Genomic DNA, 21,778 nt, shown 5'->3' with positions numbered 1-21,778 from the left:
TTTCTCCTTGTTACACATCATGTCTTGGATAAAGTGTAAGCTTGAGGTAAAAACTTTGGTTGAAAAATGCTCTAAAGGAAGATGTGAAACATAAAGATGTGGCTGCTATGTAAACTTTCCTTATCTCGACCTTTTCAACGATCGACGCTCCTTACCTCGATTATCCACTATCTCGAGCTTTAGTTATCTCGACCTTTTTCACCAGTCCCGTGGAAGGTCGAGATAACGAACGTCGGCTGTACTGCATTGCTGTGTAATTAACGAGGTGCTTTAGGTAAATTTGCGACAATTTTTGGAGGGAATAGATTCTATGAGTAAAAAGGAATTTTAAATATCTGATCAAAGTTTGTATATAGGGTTATTAGTTTATAGGTTGAAATAGGACAAGACCACGAGTGGCTGTGTTTTCATTTATACCGAGGTTGAGGTAATACCGGTAATAAAGCGCGCCACTCGATATGCGATGAAAATGTTCTCAACTCGTTATGTGACGATTTTTCCCTGCTGTATAAAAACATAAGATGGTATTCAATTTGATTAGCAACTCTTTTTACAATAATCATTTATGATTCTTAATTAAATTCCAAAGTTTTTGTTTTGATTATAAAAAGAAAACAATGTGATGGAGTGACGATTGTGAGTTGAACATTCATGTACTTGGTTGAGGATTATGTTTATACACACAACTTTACTGTGCTAAGAAAAAAACCCGACGTTATGTAGCAATCTGTGAGTAAGTTTTTGCTTTTGAAGACACTTGAATTTAAGGGTGCAATAATTTTGCAGCTTGGTGTTCTTTTGTTGTTGGTAAAGTATCAGCTACAAATTTAAAAAAAAATTCTGATAGTATTTCTCAGATGCTGACTGTTTAGCTCTAGCTGCATAATAAAATTTTTTCTTTCATTTTTCCACTGTTAAATGTTCGTCAGATTTTGATTCTAATATTGGGCTTAGCAATTTTAAAACATGTTCCACTCTTAGTTGTTAGTATTTTGATAGAAGAGAAATTTTGCTTGGCTTTTTTCATACACTTTATTTTATAAAAACACTACACTTCCTTCTATCTTTTTCTTTTGATCGGTGTTTTTGAGGAATATATAGAGAAGCTTAGGATGTCCTTATCTCGTTTAAAATCTTTGGTTGTATTTTCAACAACAACAAAAATCTCCTTTGCCATGTTGTTTTCTTTTTACAACAAAGGGCCATCGATTGTTTTACTCAACTCACTCCTACAAAGAGTGATTTTTTATATGGTATTTGTCGCTAACTCATACAAACTTATACAAAAAAAGTTCTGCCTTGGAATCGAGATTGCATCATAAAACAGACTAAAAATGCTTTTTTGTGCAAAAACGATAGAATTGTAATAAAAAGTACTTCGATCTATATTCGGTGTATATTTACATATGATAACTTGTAAAGAAATGTATAGAATATTTATTTGAGTTCTCTAATCTCAAAAACATCAAGGCAGAAAAAAGCGACTTTATCTCTACTATTAAGAACACACATGAAACCCAAATTTTAGTTAAGGGGATATATTTCTTGCTTAGTTACCAAGGCAAACATTATCTGTTCACTTACTATCCTTAGAAGATATAGCTAAACAGCATGTCCTAAAACCATAATTTTAACACGTAACTAAATTCTTTTTTTAATAGAAAGTACAATTTAGTCACTGCTTTAAAACAATCAGTTTTATACTGTTTTTGCCAGAAATTACGTTTCTTTTACGGTAAATTCCTATCACCTAATATGTCCAATGTAACTAAGCTTACTCATAGGTCCTCCGCTTGCTGTGATAGAGGAGTTTTCTCACCCTATCTCTTTTTTAGCATCCCGTAAGAAGTACAGTACGTGAATTGATCTTTTGTTTTCAATTCTACAATCCCAATAATTACTTTAGTACACTAAAAAAGACTTTGCTCATTTATGACACACTGCTGCTTTAGAATTCGCTTTGTGTTCTTATATCCTCCCTTTAACGTAGACGCATATCAGCAAAGGCATGGAAGTCTAGCTGTCAATAGGTTGTTCATCAACAACAAGGATCTGTGTAGGTCTGATAGCTGAGACTTCCTGAAATGTTCAGCCTGATTCATAGGTACTGACGCTAATATATTGGTCGTATTAAGTAGTCAATGTATATGCTAATAAGGAAGTTTTTGCTAACATACAGATAGTAGACAGACATATAGATAGACAATTTATTGTGTATATTTTTCAAGCTGTCACCACATTATTCCCTGTTTCTGTATTATTAATGGTCTTGATCAGCGACACATTTCTCATACTTACTTCAATAATCTTGACTAGGCGTGGTTCAATATATTTTAGGCTTACAAATTACGTCAGAATAGCTCTATTGTAGGCTTCCTATGATTGAAAACAAAATTTCTTAGTCTAGTCGTCTTAATTTAGATTTGCTCATACTTGGACTGCAGTTCATAACTATAGTGGGGCGAGGATTCCAAAGTTTAGAAGTTTAGGTCATAGAAGCGTGTGTAGCTTGGTTTTGATAAGACTCTAAGTTTTCCTAGCGTTTAGATAAAACCTTCCAGTAACGTTTTTGTCTAAGTGTCCAAAGTTTGCAATTCACACATCTGTAATGAAGTTGGAAAACACTGTACTGTTTAACTATCAGTGTACTGTTTTTTAGGCAAGATAAAAGAGATGTCTTCAAAACTAGAACAACGTTTCATTGAATTCATACGAGCAAGAGAACGTGTAAAAACGCTGCTACTAGCAAAAGCAGATGAGCTTGAAAATTATCTGAAAAAGGCAAAGATTGCAAAGGTGACGCATTTTGTTTTAGTACGTTTGACTAAGTTGACAAACAACAACAACTTAAGATATAATTTTTGATAATAACTTGAGTTCACAGTTTAAATGAACGGAACGGAAGAACAAAAATAGATAAAAAAAAACAGATCCAAGAAACAAAACGTACAAAATGATAATAAATTATATTTTAATTTTAAAATGATATTATATTTTATTAAATCATATTATAATTTTATGGTTTTATCTGTCTTATCTTCCATCAAAAACTCTTCTTCGCTTTGCAGTTTTCGTCGTTCCATACGGTCTTAGAAGGGTACTGATTGCTCATGTAAAATATGTAACCCAGTGCTAAGATTTTGTTGAGCGTTATTATGCGAATTTTTTAATTTCTTAATTTTTTTATTTTTTCATTTTTTTTTTATCGATTTAAGTTATTTTTTTAAACTACTGTAAACTTGACTTTAAATAAGGTAATAAAAAAATAATAATGTTTTTTTGTGTTATTTGAGCGTGTACTCTTAGATCTAACCTTTGCAACAGCCTTTTTGATTTTACATTAGGACTTCTACGACCTTTTAGTAAAACAGATCTTCCGCATCAGATTTTCGTACATCCTTGTTCACATTTAGCATGGATAATAATATTATATTAAGTATTAATAACTATACGTTTTCCTTCTTATCAAAAAACTAGTTTATCGTGAAATTTAGGCGTTTGCCCAAAATTTAGGAATACATCAAGAACATACATGCTTGGAAAAACTTACTAAAATAAATCAAAGTCCTTCTTGTAAAATACAACTAATTGACGCATCTTGCCGAATCTGGATCAAGAAAAAAAGGTGTAAATAACTTTTAAAAATCTTGGCCATTCAAGAACACAATAACATTAATTTTAGCAAAAAAATAAGCGCCAGCCTCAGCTAAGATTTAAATGTTATCATATAAAAAATGTAAATGGTTAAAGATGAAAAAAATTTCACGAAATAAGTTTCAAATTTAATTTAAAAAATATAAAAATTATTACTTTTTGTTATAAATCGATTTGTTATTTTCAATCCGAAGGAATCCGAGGGAATAAAATAGTAAATAATTAAGCCAAAAAATACTTAAAATTTGTTGTTCTTCTCATCAGAAATTTGTTTTTGTCAATTTCGTTGAAAAGGCGCAGATAGTTTTTTTTTTAACGGAATTTCAATTGTCCGTAACCGTAAGTTAATCATCGATGAATGTTTAAATTTATAATTAGAGTATGACTATAATAGCCGGGGGAACAAGGTGTTAAACACTAGGCTTATGCGCTCAATAACAGCCGTAAAATGTGCCACATACCTTATCGGTAAAAAAAAGTCGGCAAAAATTGACTAAATTTTGGTTAGGTTACTAATATTTTTTTCCGACTAAAATTTTTGCCGACTTTTTTTTTTCCAACCTAATATTTTTGCCGAATTTTTTTCCGACCACCTTTTGCCACTTTTTTCTTCCTTGTTGCTAATTTTTATCAGTTTTATGCAATTATTCTTTATTAGTGACTACATTCAAAAATTTAGTCGGCATAAAGTGACTAAATTTTGTTCAATTAACTAATATTTTTGCCGACTTTTTATTTTTGCCGACTATTTTTTTGTCGACTTTTTTTACCGATAAGGTATTTAGATGGAGAGCTTTAGTACAGGTATGTACCATGTTAAATCTCTAGAGAAGCGCACATAGCATCAGAGTGTTTCGGATGTAATATATTTTTCTATATTTATATATATTTTTCTATAAAATAACTTTCCACCACGAGAATAGAATAGAAAACTGCTCGTAATAACCCCGCCGAAAATAATCAATCCCGCGAAAATAATCAATCGGCAATTTTATTTTGCAGAATAAGAATAATTCATTGTTATTTTAAATAAAAGCACATCCCAAAGCTTTTCGTATAAAAAATATGGTTGGTTAAATGTAGACTTCAAGTATCAAAGGTTGAAAATTTTGTTGCAGCCAGAGGCAGACGGCAGTCAGGTGTATCTAGCTAGCTAGCTGAGTTTGGTGAAGATTCCCAAAATCTTCATTCGTAGTCAAAATCCTTATATTGGTATGTTTAAGATTTGTACATTGTTAAAAAATGTGACAATATATTTACTTTAACATGACAAATACAAATATTAAAAAAAATAAAAAGCTTTCAGAAGACCAAAATGTCAAACAGGGACCTACAGACCTAACACTAACCACTTCAAAAAGCAAAATGGCTTTCGTGATGATTATGTTTCTTCGTCATATCCAGACCTCATAAATCTTGGATTGTATTTTTTATATCGTGGTTGATTTCCAATGCGCGAGCGGTGAAAACAAAATGGGTAAAACTATGTCGTATTTGTTTTTTGTGGCCAATGATCGGAATCAGCGATTAATAACATAGGGTAATATTTAAAATGGCGTATTAAAATAATGCGTTTTTAGATTTAATAACCACTCTGTTTTCTAGAGAATTGCGAAAAGATCACAAGAAATTGGGCTACCATTTTCAACAGAGAGACAAAATGTTTTTTTGTGCTAAAACACAAGCTGTCAGCTATTATGACATCGACCTGTATAAGGCTTAATAAAGCTGCTTATGTGTGTACACAGAGGCAGTACAACATATGATGTCTTTGCGGCAGGAGTGAAGTTAAAAAACAACATGTGTTTTTGTTACATCCCTGATTGTTTTATAAATGCTCCTACAAAAGCACTATCTAAAACATTTTTTCATGTTAAATATATACAAAAAACCCAAAACAACGTATTTTCAACAAACTTAGTACCAAAAAGGGAAAAACTATTAAAAAGTGGAAAATTCATTTGCCAGTCGTTTGTTAATAAAAAATAACTTTTCTAACAAACAGCACCAATCGGGTAAAAGAAGCAATCAGGTAAAAGAATGTTTGCGGCTATGAAGTATTTGAGAAATATTTGACAGCCACAAATAATGATTCTGTTGAGACAAACTTTTCGTTTACAATTTCAGTCATGAAGCAGGTGTCGAGAAAGTCCTAATATTTTTTTAAAGGGAAAAAAATAACAAAAATTGAACAGAGCGAATTTACAAACATACATAGTTTAAGGTTCATCTTGTTTTGCTTTTCCCAAAAAATTAAAAGAAATAAAATGATTGTGTTTTGCTTTTAAATGTAATTTGTTCTTTTTCTAGTTAACAGGAGCTCCACTTAGCATTATTGGAACCGGTCTTGGTGCAGCTGGATTTGTTTCCGGTTTCTTCACATTAGGCGCGGGATTTGGTCTCTGTATAGCTGGGGCTGCAGTTGCAGGAACTGGTGGAGTCTTTGGAGCTGGTGGTACCATAACAGAAGTTGTAGCTGCAAAGAAAATTTTGTCAAGTGCACAAGAGTTGTTAAATGAAGACAAGATTGCAGCTGAACGTCTTGAAAAAGAATTAAATGATTTGCTCAGCATAGAAACAATAGGATCTGTGGTAGGAGAGGCAACAGGCGTAATCGTTGGTGGTGTAAGTGTTATTGCACTGTCGTTAAAATACGCAAGTATTGCCGCGAATGTGGCGGATGATGTAGCAGTTACAGCCTTTCGTTCTCTGTCTTATGCTGGTAGAGCAATTCAAACGATTGGTTTTGGTGTTTCTATTGTTTTTCTGCCAAGTGATATTATTACCTTTGTTACCAACACAAAATCCCTTTATAATAACGAAATACCTGACAAAGTAAAATATCTTCGTAAGGTTGCGGCACAGATAACTGTTCCTGATGAACAGGAATTTATAAAGAAGTTTAGAAATTTGAGAAAGCACTAGGCTAGCTAACTAGCTCCTGCACGAAGAATTTAGATTGCTAGCAATAATATGTTAAAACTTTCGCGGTCAGAAAGTTTCGAAGAAATTGTTTTGACGTGTAGAAACTGCAAAACTTCTGCGATTAATTATTGTCATAATACAGTGTACAAAAAAGTGTGGATAGAAAGTGGTCAATTTCGTTGGTTGTATAATTTTGCAAACAATGTCATTTATCAGAATCAACACAGGTGCTTTTGTCAAATAAATTGTTTTAAAACAATTTTGTTGTCCTGACTTTTAAGTATTATTGAATTGTTTTCTTAACTATAATCGGCATGAAAAAGTGCTGTTTTGGTGGCATTGTTGTTATTATAATCGAAGCCTTCTCAATGTTTTACTTGTACTACCTCGTTTACCGGCAATACAAATTTATTAACTGTTGCAGCAGTGTTCTCCAAGTTTTGTTATTGGTAACACTTTTTAGCATCATGTTTTGGAAATTTTACATGCATATACTCCTTTAGAAATTTTAATATTCTAAGTTTAGGGAGAAAAAGAAAAATACAATTATGGAATCCAAAAAAAGCTAAACAAACAAAATAAATACAAAATAAATACTATATTGCAGAATTGCAGAAACATGGATAACAAACGAAACTTTAAGCAAGTGACTATTGGGGCATCGAAAGAAAGTCTTTCCATGCCCCAATAGCCGTTGGGTTAAGAATATATTAGGATGATTTGGCCAAAAAGTTAAGACTGTTTATGTTGAAACGAAAAAACATTATTGTTATAAATAAAAAACGTTTGATGACAACTTCAGAGATTTTCAAAAGCTGGGCGCTTTAAAAAAATCAATGTTTTTTTTTTGCTATCTTAATATATTCGCTGTTGGTGTACGGTCATTGTGGTAACATGACAATTTTTGTATATCACGTGATTTGTTATATCTAACTATATAATTACGTTTGCGGCAATATTGTTTTGAGTGTGCACTTTTTCACAATTTTAAAGATAAAAATAGATTTTACAATATTTGCTTTTAAACCTTTAACCTTCTTCTCACACAGACCTCAAGTTCTACTGTCACTATTATTGCATCTTAGTGGGTTTACCAGCTTTTTAATGAAACATCAGTCATAGATCATGCAGTTCTTTTATACCTCCATGAATAGATAGAAGCTGTCTAGTTGGTTAAAATTGTGTTTGAGAGGAGTAAGTAGAGAGGAATGAAACATTATTGTAAAGTAAAGTTGAATATTTCAAGCAAATAAAATTAATTCATTTAATGACGCTGTTTTTCTCTGAGACAATCTTTTTTGTTTAATATGCTCACGACAGTGCTATTTTGCCCGATGCAAAATAAGAACGATAAATACCTTTATTTAATTATTCCAAATACTTCGGTATAATTTAAACCCGGCCCGTTCTTAGTTCTGAGAGCAATGATTTGAGCCTTAGTCTGTCCTTATTTTGTTCTTATTTTTTGGCAAACGTGATGCTCATAAAATGTTCGAATCAAACCAAAAGCGTGTATACCTTTGCAATAGCTATTATTATTTCCGACCATATAGCCTCTTCAGTGTTGGAAACACTGTGGTCAAGGTGGGTCCTGTGTTTTGAATGTATACATGAAGTATACACCGGCATCCTAACCAATTTCCTTCACATGACCTAGGTTGTCCCGGAGCTGTGATAGAGATACTTGCCCACGCTGTGGACCGAACCACGGTCCTTGTGATTACGAAGCGAACTCCGTAACCACAAGGCCACGCGCCATTTATAAACAGTGTGAGAATATTTACCCAACAATAAAACTTGCTAACCACGTTCACCACAATTAGATAGATAATGTTGCTACGTACATACGAAGCAAAAATGTTTTTAACGGATTGGCTTTGCGTATCAACAAAATTTGCTTTCAAGAGAATGGGACGTTCAGTATATTCATTTTATGTTTAAAGGAAATATGTTTTTAGATATGTCTTAGAACTGTAACAGAAACAGGTTTAACAGGAAATGCGTTATAGAGAAAAACAGGTTTTCCACATAAGTTCATGTTTTCTAAAGAAGCTCTAGTCTGCTACAACAGTAAAACAAACTTAATGAAACATGTTTGTATATTATCTCCATCATTGATAAATACAAGGATCACGTGATACAGGTTATTATTCTGGGTAATATCCCAATACCTCTACTTCGTACATTACAAGAGTGCCAGTCGTGCGGAGCTGTATTCTTACATATCGTCCAAGCAACATCTTTGGACATACAACAATGACCTTGCTACTTACACTGCCTGTGTCACCACACCAGTGCTTGCTGGAACCATCTTCTACTGTGACGTCAGCATTTTTTGCATAACTTGAGTGGCCATTGACGATAACCTGGAAATTCATTATTTAATGGATACATTAGTACTTTATATTTGGTTGTGTATTTTGGCTAACAATTTGGGCAGACTAATAATGCAGGCTTTAAATAACACATGGAGTATAAGCCGATCAAATTACTTCTTTAATCTTTTTCATTCTTGCTCAGTTAAATTTCTGATAACTCTGCCATTATATTTTTTAGAAATTGAAAAAATAAAAACAGTAAAAAATTATCAGCGTTTCAAAACAATTTTTTAAAATAGAATCGTTAACTGTGTGTGAGATGATAACTTATTGAAAATTCGAAAGTAAATTTTTAAATTTGAAACCTGTTTTCAACAAGTTCAAAACTGTTCTGGATAAAATCTTGTGTGTTAAAAAAAAATTGAAAAAACTGTGGCAGCATGGAGGCAAGGATGTAAATAAAAGTTTAAAAAAGTGTTAGTCATAAATTTAAAATGACAATAACACCCTTCTTTTATTTGCCGCGTTTTCGTCTTTTTTTTAATTAAAATGTTAGCAAAGAATGAAGGGGTAGCTACCATTCAAGCCTGGCTCATTTTAAATGAGAGCGCTTTAACGTATTCTACAACGAAGTTGAACGGCTGTTTGACTTTAGCATAATTTAACTGCTCCAACAAGTTGAATCGTGTTAAAGTGCTCAAAGTATAAATAACATTCTGCACCTGTGGCATCACAATACTAACCTTTCGAATGTAAGCATTCTTACCCAAATCAACCCTCCACCATGGTTTGTTCGTCGATGTTGTATGTGTATAAGTAGCTGTATTTCGGTCAAGTGCCTTGCCAGCAACATAAGGCGAACTATGAGTACTTATCTGCGTAGCTGATTTATCATAGGCGAGATCTGTAACGATGTTAAACAACAAAATAACTGCACTGCTACTGTGTTTATTCCCTTACGAAATATTTTAATTTTAACGATAAAGATAAGTAGTTAAGATCGTTTTTCAACGCACATTAGTCGTTTATTTACCTGATATCATATTCCCTAAAACTTCAACTTCGCATATATGTAAAAACTGAGGTCCTGGAATTGTGACGTGCACATATCGACCTTCTAACAGGTTACAGCAAGATACAGAGAGTTTTTCAACATTTTTCATGCTTTCTTGACGACCACAAACATCGTTTCCAACACCTGTTGCATTATTTCCAATCCTGATGACAAGATTATTTAATCGCTCAGTACAGCAGTCTGCACGATTATGAATGACAACCTGAAAAGAAATTATAAGCTCTACCCAAAAATATTGACTTGTCAGATACGTAAAAAGTACCTTAAGGGAAAAAATCGCAGGAGTTTAATTTCGCGAATCTAAAAAAAACTTTTTCGCGGAAGTTGAAAACTCGGAGAAATTATAATTTTAATTATAGTAATTTTTTCTTCTTTGTTTGTTTGTTTGTTTACAGACTGTTGGGTATTTGCCAATGAAATTTTCGTGAATCACAAAGTTTTTTATTAATAGAGGGGCAAAAGTGGAGGCAATATCATCAACACAGTACAGGAGATTGCCATTAATTCAATTCTGTTTTTATGCGGTGGACGATTAATAATCAACTCATATTATAAAAATACAAGAAACACGGATGTGAAAAATATACAGAACTGAAAAAGGTGGCGATAATTAGCAGTTTTCTCGAGCCGAGTGTCGTGCCGCAGGCTGGCACATCAGCAATTCAAAATTAATAAAAAACAAACGCTACGACGAATAAAGGAAAAATAAGAAAAAAACCTGCTTCATCATATGATATCAGAAGGTCAACTAAGTGACGAGTATTATATTCTCTATCTGATGTTGTATTCTATCTTTGTAATTAGAAAAAAATCTTACTCGCATTGGAATCTAACATATATGAGTTCGCGACTTTTGAAAATTTAAATTTTTTGCGAATCTGGCGAAATGTTCTTTTCGTGAAAATTTCTTCCCTTAAGATATATTGGGCACATGAAGTTATTCCATGTAATTAACGATTAACAGCAACATGTCCAGGTGTTACTTATATCATCCTTCTTAAAAAAGTTTATAGCGTGTAAGAAATAAGGCCGCCTGTGGTCTGTAACACTGTTTCGTCTGTTCCAATTCATAACATATGTTCTTTATAGAATAATAATTCTCAAAAAAAGCAAAGCTTAACTTCAAGTAGCTTATAATATAAGAACGTTCTTTATATATTCGTGCAAAAACACAAAGTGTCAAAGAGGCAGATTCTAGCATGTTTTTAACGTTATAAATTTTTGATAGATAAAAATCTCATACTTTCATATGGCTGTTTTTATCCCTATATTGAAAATACTCGTTATGCTCTCGCTTTGTGGTTTCTCCACAGCTTAATTTCAAACCCAACAGCTGTATTTCTTTTTGTGCGGAATTTTCCAGAAGAAACCACATAAAAAAAAGTAATGTTCTCGATTTATCAAAAGTAATCTTGAAAATGCAACTTTCCAAAAGACGGACACCTCTAATTAGGGGAAAGATGTTTTTGTGCTAACGATGTCCGCTAATTGGATGAAATGCTGTAAAAAAAAAAAAAAGTAAAAACCTTCTCCACAACAGCATTTCCATTTAAATCAATTCTTAACCAAGGTTTCTTATCTTTTGCAGTATGCATGCAGCTTTTTCCGTTTAAGCTATTTCTTGTTATTCCATCAATTGCCATTCCAGCTGGATAAACGTTCAAAAATTGACTGGATGCAGTGGCTCGTTTTCCCAGGGCTACATTTCTTAAAGCTGAAAATAAAGCTAGCTATTCAGAAGAGATTGTAGGAAATTTTAAACAAAATGTTGGCGAAAAATAATATTGTGAACAGGCACATTTAATTACTTGAAAGTTCCAAAAAAATAACAGTTTAAAATTTTAAATAATTTTCTGCATTTTTATTTTTTATGCACGAACTTGATTGGTTGTCACAATTACACACGTGTACATATATACATTCTTAGGGTTTTGTTACTAAAAACGCTTGTTCTGCCGCTTAGCGGGCAATTTAAACCATGCTACAAGTAAATTCGAAAACAAGAGAAAAAGGCCGAAATAAGTATTGGATCGTTGTTGCTCCAAGTTCAAAATTGCTGACGAGACAGTTTTATGAATTCTGGGGTAATTTTTACGGTGCAATTCGTCATTAATTGAGCACAAATAGCCTTGAGCGATATAACTAACCTATCGGATAAGTTTACTAACCCATCGAGCGAGTTAACGAACCTATCGAGCGATTTAACTAATCTATCGAGCGAGTTAACTAACCTATGGGATAAGTTTACTAACCCTTGGAGCGAGTTAACTAATCTATCGAGCGAGTTAGCTAACCTATCGAGCAAGTTAAATAACCTAACCTTTTAAATTTAGCATATTATTGTAAAAATTTGACAAAAAAATGCAAATAAAAATGTTTCTTGACTTAGCTAGCTACACCACCACTACAACAGCCATACGTGTTTTTCATAGTAAACGGTTTTTCGTAGTATGATGAGAAGCACAAAAGAGTAAGTAACAACAAATGTTTTCCTCAAAACGTCTCACATTTTGTTGACGTTCCAGCGTAAGTTATCTATATCTACAGAAACAATACCACTCTCTTCAAATAGAAAGGCTAGTAGCCTAACAATTTTGCGTAAGTAACTTACACTATTCTTCATAAAACATTGTCACTTACTTCGACAATTATTTTGACATTCTTGCTTCTCAATGATTGTACTGTAACATGTACCATTGATATCGTCCTTCAAAACTCTTTCGCGAGATTTTGTTCCTTTTCCACAGAGCGATGAACAAGCTGACCATCCATTCCAATCAGAAAACTTAGCATTCACTTAAAAAAAGCCATATTTACAATAAAATAAGTCCATATTTACGTCACAGAAAGGAATCACAAAAATAAATGATCAAAATTCAACTTACACTCTGCAGTAACGACGAAGAGAAGCAAGATGATAATTTTAACCATGACTTTAGTTTATCCTTCTCAAAAAAATCTCAACTGATCATCCACCTTTTGAAATTCTTTCTCGTCAATATGAAGCCTGCTGTATCGTTTCTGTTTGTTCAGCTCTGTACAAGATAACACACAACTGTAACAGACATATTTGTATTTAACAGCTGGTTACACGCTCTATGCGCACAACTGTTCTGCGTAAAAACTTACCATAGTATGTCTAGAGAATTGATTCCTACCATCCGACATCTAAACAAACACTATCTATTTATTTTTCTGCATTGTCGATGTTGCAGTTTTTTAAAAATAAAAAAATATTATTTATTACTTTAACTGCAGATACAGCTCCATGAATTCTAGTGATGGGGACAGAGGTGTTCAGCGAAACCTGAATATCTCAGCCACTATTAAGAGGGGAGGAAGAGTTTGGTTATAAAGCAACTTCAAACACACACTCTGTTGCTGTACATTTTTTCTTTTATTTTGAACCTTCCATTCACCAAGTTACTTTATTGGAAGTGAAATTTCGCGGGAAGAAATGTTCGCAGATCAAGCCTTTCGCGAAATTTTCTTGATTTCGCAGAAATTTAATTTCCTGAATCAGGAAAAAAATAGGCACTTCACTAGACTAGAAGATATTTCAGAATCTGAAAAGACATCTTGAATCTTTTCCAAAACCCGGACATGGCAATATAGGGCCTAGAAATGAATCTGCTCTGAACTCTATTTTTAAAGCAAAACTCGTTCCCAGCGCCTGTTTTCTTTTTTTTTGTTAGGTTGCTGATACAAACATATGAATTTCGCTTCACCGCCGTCCGTTATAAAAGAGATAACCTCCATCTCAGCCGCTGACAACAAAGTTGTGTCAGAGCAGCAAAAATGTGCTGTCCCCGTATTTGTGTCTTAGTTTACAACTTTTTATAAGCTATGAATGACTTTTAGCAATAGGTAGTAATACCTCCCCTAATTTTTTTACAAATGATATGGATCAGAAATTAAGTATATGTAAAAAAATAAAAGTTGCAAAGGATGATGGATAATAAATGAAGTTGCGGCCTCTAAACGATACAAACAAAAAATAAACCATTTTTTATTCGGTAGTGCTGTGAATATCAGAACGCAAACATGTGATTGTATAAACAGACAAATAAACAATAAAAAAATCTATTTGTGAGAAAAGGTTCCACGAATTAAAAAATGTGTAATGTTTATCTTCTGGTCAACTATTTTTACTACAGAAAGTATAATACAAATAGAGAAAGCGAAACATGATAAAATAAATAAATTGAAGTGATTCAGTAGCAGTTAAGATAAAAAGTTAAAGTAGCTAGTTGAGTAGAAGAAACAGAGGAAGTCAAAACCGGAAGTATAGTCTTTGAGATTTTGAGACGATTAAATGAAATACGATGCAGCTGTTCAGTCCTGTAACATCATTGTTGCAAACACCATAATACTTCTAAAGTTAGTTTGCACCTCACTTGTTGTTTTGCAACCATGTATTCAAAGTAACACGTTGTAGCCAAACGCCATGTCAAACGTCCAAAAAAGATTTATAAGACGCGTATAACCCGTTTTACTTTGCAATAATTTAAAGGCAGGCGGAATCCTATTTTGAATTCTTTAATCTCATTGACTGATTACAAAAAAACATCTTCTTAGAAATCCTAGCAATGTTTTTCTTTCTATTTTCTTTTTATAAAAAACCGCAACCAAAAGAACTTTCTTTTTTTTATTTGTAGAATCGACTTGTTGTTGGCTATCGATTTAAATTTCCCACGTTAAATAACAGAAACAAACAGGTGGGATTCTTGTATGTCAATATTCCGCCCATCTTGAAATTAGGATAATAAAAGACGGCCTTAAAACTATACGTCTAAGAAGTGACATTTAATATACACGTCTCTAGAGGTTGTCGGTGGAAGGGAGGACAAAACTTGGGCAAGTGTTTAAATATTAATAAAAATAAATAAATAAAAATGAAATGGTCTTCAAGAGTCTTTTATTTTAATATAAAATTTACATTTATATACACCTTTTTGCGGTCATAGTATCAAAAGCAGTACTAGCTCAATATTTCCCCTAAAATCAACATTCTTTAACATCACCTGTGCTTTGAATTTGGACACACTATCCCATAGCAAATACGTTTATTATTTTGTCTATCGATTGACTTATAAACAACAAGAAAGGGAAGTAACATATTAAAATAAATATGCTATACTAAACAAAGTAAGTGTTTGATAATAGAGCGCAAAACTTGGAAAGAGCTAGGTAAAATAATATAAAAAAATAGAAAAAGTAGCGTAGAATATTTTTAAAAAGTTTTTTATACAATTATACAATAGTTCTTTGTCCTGAATTAGTTTTTTTTTGCTGACTATGATCTTAAAGTCAAAATATCATAAATATGAAATTATAACATGTTATTCGGGAAACGTATTTGGTTACTTGTCTTCGCCGATATTGTGGTGTACTAGCTACGAAAACAAATAATCGAGCTTAGTGCAGTTAAACACACGGGACGGATCATCTACGACATCAGGAAAAGCAAATCTAACCAAGTTGCGTCCGGAGTACGATATACTCAAAGCCATTGTATAAAAACAGTAAAATGTTATTTTTTTCCAATGTTTCTTCCATAATTTAACAAGTGGCAGGTTAACGAAATTGGTCAAAATAAATATCGCTAAAACTATAAAGAAGAATTCAATACCGGTACTTATTAACGTTCTTTTCGCATAGTCAATGCCATAACTTTGGTAGGAAAACTTATTCTCTCCCTGCAACGGCATCTTCCGAATCATTGCAAAAAATTGTACCAAAGTATTTGTGAGGACAAATCCTGCTACTTCGCTAATGAAACCAATAAGAATCAGATCAGCCATTAGTCGTTTAGTTTTTTGCGTGATTGGCCTTACATTCCCACTGCAACAGCATTTGGAGGCCATCCACATGTAAAAATAATTGCAAACCAATAAGCTAACTCTTTCCACAAATGAGATCAAAGCATGAATTAGGCTTAAAATGATAAACCAAGTTGTGTCGGTGATATAAGCTTGTAGAAATCTATATTCAAGCTTCATGGAAATGTCAAGGGCTGCCGATAAAGCAAAAATTTTTGTCACAGAAACAAAGTCCACCACATTTTCACTGACGAGTCTGCATATTGAGCGCAGCACATAGCCAGGAAAGAGAAATGTGATGGAAAACATGATCTGTTGGTTTTCCCTCAAGTGTGCATATAAAGGTACAATAAATATGTTGTTTAAGCAAACAACAGCGGCTGCCATTAAGTGTTGCAAAGACAATATTGACCCAAGTTTAATGATTTCCTTATAGCCATGTCTAAAATATTTGGATACCAAAAAGGCACTGATAGTGGAGTTCAGAAGCCAAATTCCAGTTAGCACGTAACAATGATTCTTGCACGGGTAATTACCTGTTAGTTGTAGGTAAGATCGGTAAATGAAGTCCAGTAATCCAGCTATTATATGGTTGTGGATAATATGAAGTTTCCACAATGTTTTTACTGGTAGTAAAAATGAAGAGTTTATGACAAACCACATTTGCAAAAGAAACCCACAAAAAGAATCGTACAATAATCTAGCTAGAATTTCAGTTTCGCTAAAATATTTGTAGCTAACACAAAACAGTAAAGATGGCGTTAAAGTACAAGCCAAGAGGACGATTACAAGACAGCAAAAAATTATTGTAACGGAGACATTAACACATGTCAGCATCCATTTACAAAGGCCTGGTTTTTCTTCGTCTTGGTCAAACTCTTTATATGTTATATTCATGATAATACGCTCGTTTGAAGCAGTCATGGCATGCTCGTCAAATTCGTTGTAGAAATCGACTTCGTCTGCAGCATGCGACTGTCTTCTGAAGTTGTAAATACCGGAGAGTATTTTATCAAATGAGGCTGCACAACAGGAAACTACCATTGTAATTAAAAAGAGCATGATTAATGCTGCTGCTGTTGTTGTTGTAGTTGTTATTGTTGTTGTTGCTGTTGTTGTTGTTGTTGTTATTGTTGTTGTTGTTGTTGTTGTTGTTGTTGTTGTTGTTGTTGTTGTTGTTGTTGTTGTTGCTGTTGCTACTGCTTCAAAAAATGTGTCCAGCAAACTGAAAGAAATGTTTAAGTAATTTTCCTTGACTCTAAGTTTCTATTTCCCGTTAGTGTCATCTTCTTTTAAAATTTAAAGATACAATAAAATGGTGACTTCAATTATTATTTAAGGTTTTTTGCGTCACCATATAAGTCATTATTTATTTTATTTATTTTTAATTACTACAATTCAAATCTCATCTGATTCTTTGGCGCAGATATCTTTTTTATCTAACAAAGTAGCAAAACACATAAATTTTGGAAATAGAAAAGAGAAGAGCGGTCAGATGCGGTGTGAAAAGGAAAGCTATGATGTTTATTTCCAATGCTTTTAAAAAGTTTCTATCAGCAGAGTGTCATATTTATTACAATAATTGGAAACAACAGTCCTCCTAAGGAAGACCAAGAGCGAATTATTAGCTGTTAAACACACAACTTCCAGTTTCGGCTAAAACCTCGCACAAAATTCTGTTCTTCTAGGATTTAAGTGAAGACATACATGTTCCGGACGCGGTTAGTAAAACTGGCGGTTAACCTCGCATTTATAAAATTGCACAGCTCAAAATTGGAAAAGATGTCTTTTTGATCTTTTTTCCTTATAAATACTCTTCTTGTTTTTTCTATACTTCTAGCTATATGCTAATAAATATACCATCACATTTTTTTGCCTGGTAAATCTAAAAAAAAATCATTTTATTATTCTGGCTATAACTGACGTTTATATCAGGCCAGCTAAAATAGTAGTCAGTGTCAGTAGAAAGCCACAGACAGACGCTAGCTAGCTATTTCGTACTTGTCTTTCGTAGTTTTTTATTTAGTTTGGTATAAGTGTTTTTATGTTAGCATTATTTGTTTGTGTTATCTTTATCAACAAGAAAGTAGCAACGATACCCCTAACAAATTTTCTTTTCATACATCATAATATGTCGTGTTGGCTACACAGAATAAATAAAACACAGGATAAATATCTTATGCTAGTGGTATAGTCGAGTTTCAATGTTTATGTGTATAAAATCTAAAAAAAAAACGGCAGGTGATAAAGAACAGGCTATATAGGCGTACCGGGCGTATCGATCACATGAGCAGGCGTTATTTTTCTGTAGCGACCGGCTAAAATATGCAAACCAAAAAGTAAACAAACTTTCGTGAAATTAGAAATCTGTCAAATGTCCAAATAAGAGGAGTTAAGCTCTGGCAGTACGAAGAAATAGATCAATTTATACTGGACCAACAGTATCTGAAAATAAAGTATGCTACGAAATATGGAAGTTTTGTCAAAGCAATATAGTGGCCATAAAAATAGAGATTCCCTCAAAAGCTACAAAGCAGCTGAGAAATTCATAGTTTCCAAATGTCTCACATCAGTTATTTACACAAGGATAAAAGAAATCCACTAAACACCACTCCCGAATCATCATCAGCTATCTCTTAAAAAATCAAGTTTAATGTGATGTCTCTATATTTCTTTCGTTTACTTCTACTTAATTTCAACAATTGATCGTTTAATTTCAGAACAAACACAACCATCCTACCAACAGCAAATTTCAGAACATTCAAAATAAAACTAAAGAATGTTTTCATTGTGTTCGAAAGGAAATTATTTTCCTTCGGTCAATCGAACGTTTGTACTGTCAGAAGACATGGTTTTTGTGCCAATGTTTAATGACTTGGATCTACTTTTGCTATAGATCACTTCAATTCCTATGTGTTTATCAGGCTACCAGCCACTAAATGGCTTAAACCGTTTACCCAGGCACTACGTGGGAAAACCACAACGTTGGTTGTTTGCATAAAAAGAACGCAGTGATGTCCATTTAACGTCACAATATCGGTCGTTATTTTCCTGCAACGTTTGACGATTTATACAATTTTTGCGCAGTAAGGCGGATTGAACGCCAGCGAACTGAGCGTAGCAGAGCCCATTTCCTCATTAGATAAGCCAAATGTAAGGGAAAAGGAAGGAAGGTGGAGAGTATATAGCATTTCTTTACGATTTCGTCCCTATACATCCGAAGTATCAAAAATTCTGCCAAAAACCACAGTAATTTAGCAATTTCATATGGTAATTCTTTGATACAGTCTTCAGTAAGCGAGACAACGTGTTTTTTTCACCACGGCGATGGAGTTTTGGTTGTTTTTTAAAGATGGTGCCAAGCGTAGCTAGCTAGAAACGATATAAGAGATTTCAAGAAAAAGGTGAAGGTTTTGTACCTGGTATATCACTATTTTTTACATGTTTTGAAGCCCTTCTTTAGCCTTACTTACAACTAAAGCTAGCTAGCACAACAGTAGCAGCTTCGCTAGCATAAAACTACCAATTTAGCTAGCATAAAACTATACCTATATTAAGTTCTCAAGGAATTCTGTGTTGTGCTAACCATCATATAAGAATTTGAGACAAATTTTTGAGCTAACTAGCTGCTACACATACTGCACAGTGAGGGAAAGGGAGAATCTTATTGTGTGTGATTGTAGCTAGCTAGCTAACTAGCTATATATCTTGTTTTTCATTGCATCTTTCGTTTATTGTGCTTTCAATTTTTTTGGTTTCCCTGTGTTCTTTTGTGCCGTATGGTAATCCAATGTATATTTTGTCCATTCCTTGTAACAAAGAAGATTTTGTATCACAGTGGAGTCTTTAGAGAGTCAAACCTCTACGTAGACATGACTACTTTCTTAAGACAAAATTCCTGCGCTAAATGCAGTTAGATAGCTACAACTTTTATTACTGTTATGAAAACTTAAGTTTCAAAATAGAAATTGGTGAGTAATTTTTTAACTGGACAGGATAACGAAATGCGCTTTCTTGAAATTTTTTTTGAAGAACGTCTTCAATTTTTATGAAAAGAATGACTTCAATATGTAGGAAAAGAAGGGCGTCAATATTTACGAAAAAAAGGCGTCAATATTTACGAAAAGAAGGGCGTTAATATTCAATGGCTTCATTACTTATGAAAAAATGGCGTAATTATTTACGAAAAAAATGGCTTCAATATTTAAGAAAAGAAGGGCGTCAATACCCACGATAAAAACGACGTCTACATCTACCATTTCTGCGACTAAATACGCTGTCCATATTTATGCAGCAAACCACATCATTATCTATACTAGTCGTTAGCCCGTGGAAAATCGTCCGTCCGTCTGCTCGTCTGTCTGTCTGTCACGCAAAAGAGTAGCTTAGCTGCGCAGGTAGCGAGACGCACGCAATGCTGTATAAAAAGGACGGGCGAACCCGTGGATTTTTCCACGGGCTAACGAGTAGTCTACGAAAAATGCTTTTAAAAAGCCGTGTAATAACCGTCGGTAATGGGAATACTTTCCGGTCTTCTTGCCTTTGTGATGCAACAAAAATTCCTAGGGTGGATATTTCTTTCAAGGAATTGGTAATATCGGTACAAGTTAATCTTGCCTTTAGTTATTAGCCGTTAAAAATATTTTTTAAAGCGTTCTTTAAACCGCCAAACAATTTCTTGTTATTCTCGTAGTAGTAATTATTTCCACATGCTTAAAGTGGGCAGCAAAAAACCCTATTTTTGTACAATTAGACTGTGAGCTGAAGTTGGATTTTTTTTATATTTTGTTTTATAAACTTTTTTTAAGCTTTAAACTAACTGTAAGTAATGTAATTACGGGAATAAATATTTGGTGATGATAAAAAATTACTGAATGTTCAGACTGAGACTGTTTAACTTTTGTGAGGGAGGACCATATGCAAGTATATATACTAAAAATAATAATTTGATATTTTACACTTTCCAAGTTGTATTTTTGTATGCACTTAAATGACTGCTTTTTCTGAGTTGAATTTGATGGGTTTCATATCAATTTTGTGGAAGATTTTATGGGTGAAAACAATATAAAACATGCCAATTGAACTGATTTTTGTTCATATTTTGATTTGCTCCTCATAAACCTTTGTGTTCTACATTTATTGTAAACTTTTGTGAGGAAGGACCATATATATATATATACAATGTTTTCAAAATAATGATTTTTGTTGATTTGAAATTTACTCCTTGCTCATTGCTTTTTCGACATTTCAGTTTAAAATGTTTGGTAAAGTCAGTACGGATCATGAGACAAAAAAATTGTTTTGCTAACCGGTTAATTTTTACATTTTGTGCATATTTTTGCGGGAGAGGATGGTATGCAACCGAATAAATGATTTTTCAAAGTTTAACTTTTTGTTTTTTGGTGTTTTGGGTTTGTTTAAGTTTGGCTTTTTTATGTTGTTCAGGTTGTATTGCTGTATAAGCATTTAGGGAAAAGACAATGTTTAAAATGCATAAAGAACTTATTTCATAGATCTGTGCTTACTGTTGCAAGCCTTTCTTTTCGACATTTCAGATTAAAATATTGAAGGTTTTCAACATAATCACATAATAAGATGTATACATATTTGAGATGTGTTATTTCTGACATTATTATTATTGTTGTCGTAACTGTCTGGGTTGTGACTGTCAATGTTGTAACTTTCTACTAACTAGATTTTACACCTTGCACATCGTTGTTTTTCATATTTTGTCTGACGTTTTGTTGGGAGGATTTCATGCGATTTGACATTTGATATTTTGTGTTAGATTTTAAGAACTTTTTTGTTAAATTATGACTTATATACTTTCTTTTTATGCATTTTCAGATTATTTTTTTTAGTAAAAGGCATATTCAATATACTGAAATATTTGCTGATGTCATCAAAATTCAAATGACAGAACTTTTCAATTGTTTTTCTGCTTAAGTGGATTTTTCCACGGGCCTAATCTACTAGTATTATAA

At 33.1% G+C, this 21,778-nt stretch overlaps 2 protein-coding genes across 3 annotated transcripts; one reads left to right on the top strand and one right to left on the bottom strand.

Moving 5' to 3' along the window:
* The first annotated feature begins 547 nt into the window (after positions 1 to 547).
* Positions 548 to 7,847, top strand: LOC130625758 (uncharacterized). Of its 2 annotated transcripts, none has more exons than XM_057440859.1 (3): positions 548 to 733; positions 2,660 to 2,796; positions 5,965 to 7,847. In XM_057440859.1, the coding sequence occupies exons 2-3, from the start codon at positions 2,674 to 2,676 to the stop codon at positions 6,577 to 6,579; spliced, it is 738 nt and encodes a 245-aa protein (XP_057296842.1). In that variant the 5' UTR covers positions 548 to 733; positions 2,660 to 2,673; the 3' UTR covers positions 6,580 to 7,847. The 2 variants fall into 2 exon arrangements, with proteins under 2 accessions (XP_057296842.1, XP_057296841.1); XM_057440858.1 differs by having other exon boundaries at positions 551 to 729.
* An 817-nt stretch (positions 7,848 to 8,664) lies between these two features.
* LOC130625757 (pentraxin fusion protein-like) lies at positions 8,665 to 13,162 on the bottom strand. Its single transcript, XM_057440857.1, has 7 exons — positions 13,102 to 13,162; positions 12,858 to 13,007; positions 12,613 to 12,768; positions 11,499 to 11,686; positions 9,931 to 10,174; positions 9,641 to 9,801; positions 8,665 to 8,945 (listed from the first exon to the last, which is right to left on the bottom strand). Exons 2-7 carry the CDS (start codon positions 12,901 to 12,903, stop codon positions 8,727 to 8,729), a joined length of 1,014 nt encoding a protein of 337 aa, XP_057296840.1. The 5' UTR covers positions 12,904 to 13,007; positions 13,102 to 13,162; the 3' UTR covers positions 8,665 to 8,726.
* Between the last annotated feature and the right edge of the window lie 8,616 nt (positions 13,163 to 21,778).

The sequence above is a fragment of the Hydractinia symbiolongicarpus genome, chromosome 14, assembly GCF_029227915.1.
Source record: "Hydractinia symbiolongicarpus strain clone_291-10 chromosome 14, HSymV2.1, whole genome shotgun sequence".
Classification (NCBI taxonomy): domain Eukaryota; kingdom Metazoa; phylum Cnidaria; class Hydrozoa; order Anthoathecata; family Hydractiniidae; genus Hydractinia; species Hydractinia symbiolongicarpus.
Note: the sequence above shows the minus strand (reverse complement) of the source record. Positions and strands in the feature narration are given on the sequence as shown.

Excerpts from the sequence above, each read along its gene's own strand:
- LOC130625758 (XM_057440859.1), top strand. The coding sequence starts at position 2,674 with ATGTCTTCAAAACTAGAACAACGTTTCATTGAATTCATACGAGCAAGA. Across the intron at positions 2,797-5,964 it reads AAAAGGCAAAGATTGCAAAG|TTAACAGGAGCTCCACTTAG; the intron begins GTGACGCATTTT and ends TTCTTTTTCTAG.
- LOC130625757 (XM_057440857.1), bottom strand. The coding sequence starts at position 12,903 with ATGGTTAAAATTATCATCTTGCTTCTCTTCGTCGTTACTGCAGAGT. Across the intron at positions 12,769-12,857 it reads CTTCGTCGTTACTGCAGAGT|TGAATGCTAAGTTTTCTGAT; the intron begins GTAAGTTGAATT and ends GCTTTTTTTAAG. Across the intron at positions 11,687-12,612 it reads ATGTCAAAATAATTGTCGAA|CTTTAAGAAATGTAGCCCTG; the intron begins GTAAGTGACAAT and ends CTTTATTTTCAG.